Source organism: Oncorhynchus tshawytscha, unplaced genomic scaffold (genome assembly GCF_018296145.1).
Source record: "Oncorhynchus tshawytscha isolate Ot180627B unplaced genomic scaffold, Otsh_v2.0 Un_contig_7700_pilon_pilon, whole genome shotgun sequence".
Taxonomy (NCBI): Eukaryota; Metazoa; Chordata; class Actinopteri; order Salmoniformes; family Salmonidae; genus Oncorhynchus; species Oncorhynchus tshawytscha.
This window is the reverse complement of record NW_024608142.1, coordinates 7,501-17,500: the sequence shown is the minus strand read 5'-3', so window position 1 is coordinate 17,500 and position 10,000 is coordinate 7,501. Positions and strand designations below refer to the sequence as shown.

Genomic DNA, 10,000 nt, shown 5'->3' with positions numbered 1-10,000 from the left:
TATCCACATTTTGTTACGTTACAGCCTTATTCTAAAACGGATTAAATAAAATAAAAATCCTCAGCAATCTACACACAATGCCCTAGAATGACAAAGCAAAAATAGGTTTTTAGAAATTCTTGTAAATTTGCAAAAAAAACAAAAAGTATTCAGACCCTTCGTTATGAGACTTGAAATGGAGCTCAGGTGCATCCTGTTAACATTGATCCTCCTTGAGATGTTTTTACAACTTGATTGGAGTCCGACTGTGGTAAATTAATTTGATTGGACATGATTTGGAAAGGCACACACCTGTCTCACCATACACGCCTTCCATCTCCCCTCATAGGGTTCCCCGCCCATGGTTTTTATTTGAAAAATTTATTTTACCTTTATTTAACCAGGCAAGTCAGTTAAGAACAAATTCTTATTTTCAATGACGGCCAAGGAACAGTGGGTTAATTGCCTGTTCAGGGGCAGAACGACAGATTTGTACCTTGTCAGCTCTGGGGTTTGAGCTCTAACCACTAGGCTACCCTGCCGACCCAGTTATTACAAGTAATAGGTGCAAACACTGTCGGTGCAAACCTGTGGACGTCTAAACAGTAACGTACTGCTCTGTTATGGACATGTTCCTCTTAGCACCCCACACTCCTGCTGAATAGTCCAGGACAGGACACACGCATGTCTGATACCGTTTGGAATACGTAGCATAACCAATATCGTCGAGTGGTTTGGTTTGTCCTATAACTCCCCCAAGAGCTCTACTTGCTGAGTCGGCCCGTGGGGGCAGATGTTTAGTGTATAGAAAAGTAAAGGACCCAGATATTTAGAATTGCTAGTGAACTCAAGAATTTGTGAGGCTGTCTGTCTTCGCCAAATCAAAACTGAAAAATACCTCTATTAATAGCTGTTCATCTAAAATAAAATGATCTATCTGGTTGTCAGGTTGACAGGTTGATCATTAGTCTCCATCTTCTACACCAAGTCATTATCTGTCAGGTTGATCATTAGTCTCCATCTTCTACACCAAGTCATTATCTGTCTGGTAGATCATTATTCTCCATCTTCTACACCAAGTCATTATCTGTCTGATTGTCTGGTTGATCATTAGACTCCATCTTCTACACCAAGTCATTATCTGTCTGGTTGTCAGGTTGATCATTAGTCTCCATCTTCTACACCAAGTCATTATCTGTCTGATTGTCTGGTTGATCATTAGTCTCCATCTTCTACACCAAGTCATTATCTGTCAGGTTGATCATTAGTCTCCATCTTCTACACCAAGTCATTATCTGTCTGGTAGATCATTAGTCTCCATCTTCTACACCAAGTCATTATCTGTCTGGTAGATCATTATTCTCCATCTTCTCCACCAAGTCATTATCTGTCTGATTGTCTGGTTGATCATTAGACTCCATCTTCTACACCAAGTCATTATCTGTCTGGTTGTCAGGTTGATCATTAGTCTCCATCTTCTACACCAAGTCATTATCTGTCTGCTTGTCAGGTTGATCATTAGTCTCCATCTTCTACACCAAGTCATTATCTGTCACATTGATCATTAGTCTCCATCTTCTACACCAAGTCATTATCTGTCTGGTAGATCATTAATCTCCATCTTCTACACCAAGTCATTATCTGTCAGGTTGTCAGGTTGATCATTAGTCTCCATCTTCTACACCAAGTCATTATCTGTCTGATTGAGCATTATTCTCCATCTTCTCCACCAAGTCATTATCTGTCTGGTTGTCAGGTTGATCATTAGTTGACTATATAATTATAACATTCTGCAGGTTAAGTGTCTGACATCCAAATAAAACCAGAGTGTTTTGACATGTTGTTTTCCTGTTTAGTTTTCAGGGAACATGTGTCTTCATACGATTATTCCTCAAGATACGCCACATTTTCAAACTAGCAAACCCCTTCTCCCACTTATTAAGTACCTGTGTAACATCAGAGTTCAGCACTTCCTGTTCCTGCCTGACTTCCATTGGAACTATCTTATGTCGTTTTGGTACCAAGTTATTTCTTTGAATTCACAAGGATGGGTGGCCAATTGTTATTTTGGCTAACGAATTGGGAAAACTAGAATATGGGAATGTTATGGAAGTTATTTCTAATTGAACCTGGTGTGAATGTAAATATAATTAAACTTTCCAGACAATCTACGACAATTCTATTTTGTTGAGAATTTTAATTAAGATACAGATCAATATAATGCAAGATCAGACACACACACACACACACACACACACACACACACACACACACACACACACACACACACACACACACACACACACACACACACACACACACACACACACACACACACACACACACACACACAGACACACACACACACACACACACACACACACACACACACACACACACACACACACACACACACACACACACACACACACACAGACACACACACACACACACACACACACACACACACACACACACACACACACACACACACACAGACACACACACACACACACACACACACACACACACACACACACACACACACACACACACACACACACACACACACACACACACACACACACACACACACACACACACACAGACACAGACACACACACACACACACACACACACAGACACACACACACACACACACACACACACACACACACACACACACACACACACACACACACACACACACACAGACACACACACACACACACACACACACACACACACACACACACACAGAGACACACACACACACACACACACACACACACACACACACACACACACACACACACAGACACACACACACACACACACACACACACACACACACACACACACACACACACACACACACACACACACACACACACACACACACACACACACACACACACACACACACACACACACACACACACAGACACACACACACACACACACACACACACACACACACACACACACACACACACACACACACACACACACACAGACACACACACACACACACACACACACACACACACACACACAGAGACACACACACACACACACACACACACACACACACACACACACAGACACACACACACACACACACACACACACACACACACACACACACACACACACACACACACACACACACACACACACACACACACACAGACACACAGACACACACACACACACACACACACACACACACACACACACACACACACACACACACACACACACACATACTCCAGTGCAGTACTTACATGTGGCTCACTGTGTAATAGCGCCTCGCGTTCTGGCAGCTGTCTGGTAGTACTGAACTCCACCTTGGACGCTATGTTCTTCACCACCAGTTTAACGGTAGCGTAGTCCTTGGCAGAAGACACATTAAAGGGGTAGGGCCCAGTCCCGGACCCCGAGTTCGGCACCGTAGAGAAGTGATACGGGGACGGGGTCAAGAGGAGGCCCTTCTTGTCCCCAGTGAGGATATAGGAAGCCATGATGAGGAACATGACGGCGAGGCCGAACAGGAAGCTGTACAGTTTAACCTTCCTGAAGCAGGTCAGGGTGCTCGTACCACATCCCAGGGTGCACCGGGGCCAGGTTCCGTGGAGATGGAGAGGGTGGCGTTTCACCTCCAGCACGGCGAACAGGCTCATGGGGCTGTCGTCCACCTGTGGTTTCGGAGGTCTCTTCCTGTAGTCCTCCATCGAGGAACCCAACAGGGTGTATTCGTAGTCCATGTGTGTCATGGTGACAGAGAGGTGGGGTGATGGTGGGCTGGCTAGGTCTGAGGACCCACTGTGGTGGTGGGGTGGTGGTGGACTGGCTAGGTCTGAGGACCCACTGTGGTGGCAGGGTGGTGGGGTGATGGTGGGGTGGCTAGGTCTGAAGACCCACTGTGGTGGTGGAGTGGTTGGGTCTGGGTGGTGGGGTCTGGGTGGTGGGGTGATGGTGGGGTGGTGGAGGCCCCGGCTAGATTTGCTCAGCCTTAGAGACTTGGTGGTGGAGGAGAAGGAGAGGTGGTGGCGGTGGTGGTGGAGGAGAAGGAGAGGTGGAGGAGAAGCCAGTGAGATGGGAGGAGGAGCCAGTGAGATGGGAGGAGGAGCCAGTGAGATGGGAGGAGGAGCCAGTGAGATGGGAGGAGGAGCCAGTGAGATGGTAGGAGGAGTATGATGGTTGTGGCCCAGGAGGATCATCCATACTGGGGGTGGGATGCTGCGTGCAGACAGACCACCTTCTCAACCACTACTGGAGCCCTGGAAACAGGAAGAGGAAGAGGGATGACTGACAGAGAAGAAGGAAGTGGACTTCTAGTAGAACTTCCTGTTTCCTCTTAAAAATGACTTTATACTTAAGTTTCTAGCTGATTCATCCACAATCTAAAAAATGCTGGATTAAAAACAACCCAATTTGGGTTATTTAGTAACCCAACACTGGGTCAATACTGGACAGAACACACGCTGGGTTATTTAGTAACCCAACACTGGGTCAATACTGGACAGAACACACGCTGGGTAACCCAACACTGGGTCAATACTGGACAGAACACACGCTGGGTTATTTAGTAACCCAACACTGGGTCAATACTGGACAGAACACACGCTGGGTTATTTAGTAACCCAACACTGGGTCAATACTGGACAGAACACACGCTGGGTTATTTAGTAACCCAACACTGGGTCAATACTGGACAGAACACACGCTGGGTTATTTAGTAAACCAACACTGGGTCAAAACTGGACAGAACACACACTTTATTTAGTAACCCAACACTGGGTCAATACACAGAACACACGCTGGGTTATTTAGTAACAACACTGGGTCAAAACTGGACAGAACACACACTGGGTTATTTAGTAACCCAACACTGGGTCAATACTGGACAGAACACACACTGGGTTATTTAGTAAACCAACACGGGGTCAAAACTGGACAGAACACATGCTGGGTTATTTTGACCCAGCCAGTAAGGCTGTGTGAATAACTAAACAAGATAGGTTGTTGGGATTACCCAATTAACCATCAGCTGGCTATATTAACTTTCATGCTGGGTCGACCAGTCAGCTGGGTATATTAATTCATGCTGGGTCGACCAATCAGCTGGTTATATTAACTTTCATGGGTCTTTTTTATGTAATCCTTAGGTTGTTTTCAGGACGAATGGCTTATTAGGGGGCGTGGCTTTCAGCTAGATCTTATTGGCCACCCGTGAGAGTAAATGTAGTTCCTGTTCATCAATGTTAAATATTATATACTGCAAATTCAAATGTTTTTTTTGTTTTACACAATCTTCTATTATATTAAAATGATTAATTACTTATTATAATAAGGTACACCACCTTGTTGTTACCAAACATTCACACCGGCTTTTAGGGAACTCATACACTTCTGTAAGCGTCATTAAATCTGCATAAAATGTCAATGTTTGACCTTAATGTGATAACTATACAACAGAACAGATTAACAGGAATGGCGTTTACTCTCACGGGTGTCTGAAAATAACTATTCCGAAAGCCACGCCCCCCCCCTACTAATCTATGCCTCTAGCACAGCACCCATAACCCAGCACCATTTACCCAGCGCCCATAACCCAGCGCCCATCACCCTGCGCCCATCACCCAGCACCAAAAACCCAGCACCAATAACCCAGCACCAATAACCCATAACCCATAACCCAGCACCCATTAGCCGGCACCAAAAACCCAGCACCAATAACCCAGCACCAATAACCCAGCAACCCAGCACCCATAACCCAGCACCAATAACCTACAACCCAGCACCCATTAGCCGGCACCAATAACCCAGCACCAATAACCTATAACCCAGCACCCATAACCCAGCACCAATAACCCAGCACCAATAACCCAGCACCAATAACCCATAACCCATAACCCAGCACCCATAACCCAGCACCAACAACCCAGCACCAATAACCCATAACCCATAACCCAGCACCCATTACCCAGCACCCATTACCCAGCACCAATAACCCATAACCCAGCAGTTTTTAAAAGAAAACAGCCCAACTGAGTGGCCCAACACCCTGCAACCCAACAACAGGGTCGTACAAATAACCCATCATTGTGTTTAGATTGTACAGCTGCTTGTGACCTGCAAGAGGAAGAATTGAAAAAGTGTGAACAAAGAACTACGTCAGGTTTCATCCAATCACAGACTCTTCCACCGAAACTGACTAGCGACGTTTCCCCCTTTAAAATCAGTTGACAATTCCGTCCAATTCATCCTGATCCAAAGCAGTGGAAGTGATTATATGGAGAAAACCTCTCAATCACAACAATGAAACATTACACGGTACACATTATACATACACTTCCATTGTAGACCAACTGTTGTTCCTGCTGAATCCATAACTTTACAGGTCTCTGTCTCTGAGGCTAAAGTCTCTCTCTCTCTCTCCCTCTCTCCTCTCTCTCTCTCTCTCTCTCTAGCCCTCTCTCTCTCTCTCTCTCTCTCTAGCCTCTCTCTCTCTCTCTCTCTCTCAGCTAGCTCTCTCTCTCTCTCTCCTCTCTCTCTCTAGCCCTCTCTCTCTAGCCCTCTCTCTCTCCCTCTCTCTCTCTCCTCTCTCTCTCTCTCTCTCTCTCTCTCTCTCTCTCTCTCTCTCTCTCTCTCTCTCTCTCTCTCTCTCTCTCTCTCTCTCCAGCTCTCTCTCTCTCTCTCTCTCTCTCTCTCTCTCTCTCTCTAGCTCTCTCTCTCTCTCTCTCTCTCTCTAGCTCTCTCTCTCTTCCTCTCTCTAGCTAGCTCTCTCTAGCTCTCTCTCTCTCTCTCTCTCTCTAGCTCTCTCTCTCTCTCTCTCTCTCTCTCTCTCTCTCTCTCTCTCTTCCTCTCTCTAGCTAGCTCTCTCTCTCTCTCTCTTTTTCGTTCTCTCTCGTTCTCTAGCTCTCTCTCTCTCTAGCCCTCTCTCTCTCACTGAGGCTACAGTCTCTCTCTGAGTCAGTCTAGTAAAGCTCTCTCTCTCTCTCTGTGTCCCCCCCCCCTCTTGTCGTGTCTTATCATACTAGTAGCAGACGTGACTACAACGTCCCAAAAGCTGTAATTGATGCAGATGTTCCGCCACAGAGCGGATCGGGCTGTACTCAGGATGTTGCCTACATCCTGGTAAAAGTGCTGACTATCTGATACATCTCTCACTGTGTGTCTGTGTGTGTCTGTGTGTGTGTGTGTGTGTGTATCTTGCGGGTGTGTGTGTGTGTGTGTGTGTGTGTGTGTGCCTTGCGGGTGTGTTTGTGTCTGTATGCTTGAGTCAGGAACCAGGTAACAGAGAGGGCAGCTTGCATTGAAACTTGCTGATTACATTTACATTAATATCAGACAACATGGGTACATTAATATCAGACAACATGGGTACATTAATATCAGAGAACATATTAATATCAGACAACATGGTACATTAATATCAGACAACATTAATATCAGAAACATGGGTACATCAGATGGGTACATTAATATCAGACATGGGTACATGGGGGTACATTAATATCAGACAACATGGGTACATTAATATGGGTACAGACAACATGGGTACATTAATATCAACATGGGTACATTAATATCAGACAACATGGGTACATTAATATCAGACAACATGGGTACATTAATATCAGACAACATGGGTACATTAATATCAGACAACATGGGTACATTAATATCAGACAACATGGGTACATTCAATATCAGACAACATGGGTACATTAATATCAGACAACATGGGTACATTAATATCAGACAACATGGGTACATTAATATCAGACAACATGGGTACATTAATATCAGACAACATGGGTACATGGGTACATTAATATCAGACAACATGGGTACATTAATATCAGACAACATGGGTACATTAATATCAGACAACATGGGTACATTAATATCAGACAACATGGGTACATTAATATCAGACAACATGGGTACATTAATATCAGACAACATGGGTACATTAATATCAGACAACATGGGTACATTAATATCAGACAACATGGGTACATTAATATCAGACAACATGGGTACATTAATATCAGACAACATGGGTACATTAATATCAGACAACACGGGTACATTAATATCAGACAACATGGGTACATTAATATCAGACAACATGGGTACATTAATATCAGACAACATGGGTACATTAATATCAGACAACATGGGTACATGGGTACATTAATATCAGAGAACATGGGTACATTAATATCAGACAACATGAATACATTAATATCAGACAACATGAATTCAATTCAACGGCTCAGACACAAGAGGCATGTGGCAGGGTCTACAGTCAATCACCGACTACAGGAAGAAACCCAGCCCAGTCACGGACCAGGATGTCTTGCTCCCAGGCAGACTAAATAACTTTTTTGCCCGCTTTGAGGACAATACAGTGCCACTGACACGGCCTGCAACGGAAACATGCGGTCTCTCCTTCACTGCAGCCGAAGTGAGTAAGACATTTAAACGTGTTAACCCTCGCAAGGCTGCAGGCCCAGACGGCATCCCCAGCCGCGCCCTCAGAGCATGCGCAGACCAGCTGGCCGGTGTGTTTACGGACATATTCAATCAATCCCTATACCAGTCTGCTGTTCCCACATGCTTCAAGAGGGCCACCATTGTTCCTGTTCCCAAGAAAGCTAAGGTAACTGAGCTAAACGACTACCGCCCCGTAGCACTCACATCCGTCATCATGAAGTGCTTTGAGAGACTAGTCAAGGACCATATCACCTCCACCCTACCTGACACCCTTGACCCACTCCAATTTGCTTACCGCCCAAATAGGTCCACAGACGATGCAATCTCAACCACACTGCACACTGCCCTAACCCATCTGGACAAGAGGAATACCTATGTGAGAATGCTGTTCATCGACTACAGCTCGGCATTCAACACCATAGTACCCTCCAAGCTCGTCATCAAGCTCGAGACCCTGGGTCTCGACCCCGCCCTGTGCAACTGGGTACTGGACTTCCTGACGGGCCGCCCCCAGGTGGTGAGGGTAGGCAACAACATCTCCTCCCCGCTGATCCTCAACACTGGGGCCCCACAAGGGTGCGTTCTGAGCCCTCTCCTGTACTCCCTGTTCACCCACGACTGCGTGGCCATGCACGCCTCCAACTCAATCATCAAGTTTGCGGACGACACAACAGTGGTAGGCTTGATTACCAACAACGACGAGACGGCCTACAGGGAGGAGGTGAGGGCCCTCGGAGTGTGGTGTCAGGAAAATAACTTCACACTCAACGTCAACAAAACTAAGGAGATGATTGTGGACTTCAGGAAACAGCAGAGGGAACACCCCCCCATCCACATCGATGGAACAGTAGTGGAGAGGGTAGCAAGTTTTAAGTTCCTCGGCATACACATCACAGACAAACTGAATTGGTCCACTCACACAGACAGCATCGTGAGGAAGGCGCAGCAGCGCCTCTTCAACCTCAGGAGGCTGAAGAAATTCGGCTTGTCACCAAAAGCACTCACAAACTTCTACAGATGCACAATCGAGAGCATCCTGGCGGGCTGTATCACCGCCTGGTATGGCAACTGCACCGCCCTCAACCGTAAGGCTCTCCAGAGGGTAGTGAGGTCTGCACAACGCATCACCGGGGGCAAACTTACCTGCCCTCCAGGACACCTACACCACCCGATGCTACAGGAAGGCCATAAAGATCATCAAGGACATCAACCACCCGAGCCACTGCCTGTTCACCCCGCTGTCATCCAGAAGGCGAGGTCAGTACAGGTGCATCAAAGCTGGGACCGAGAGACTGAAAAACAGCTTCTATCTCAAGGCCATCAGACTGTTAAACAGCCACCACTAACATTGAGTGGCTACTGCCAACACACTGTCAATGACACTGACTCTACTCCAGCCACTTTAATCATGGGAATTGATGGGAAATGATGTAAATATATCACTAGCCACTTTAAACAATGCTACCTTATATAATGTTACTTACCCTACATTATTCATCTCATATGCATA

General features: G+C 45.9%; 1 protein-coding gene across 1 annotated transcript in view; it reads right to left on the bottom strand.

Moving 5' to 3' along the window:
* LOC121843300 (carbohydrate sulfotransferase 15-like) overlaps positions 1 to 6,425 on the bottom strand; it is a 27,738-nt gene extending 21,313 nt beyond the window's left edge. The window contains exons 1-2 of the mRNA XM_042312890.1: positions 6,336 to 6,425; positions 3,267 to 4,262 (exon numbers count right to left, since the gene is read on the bottom strand). Of these exons, the coding sequence (XP_042168824.1) occupies positions 3,267 to 4,202 (936 nt within the window). The 5' untranslated portion in view covers positions 4,203 to 4,262; positions 6,336 to 6,425. The remainder of the gene's footprint in view (positions 1 to 3,266; positions 4,263 to 6,335) is intronic.
* Positions 6,426 to 10,000: the final 3,575 nt, after the last annotated feature.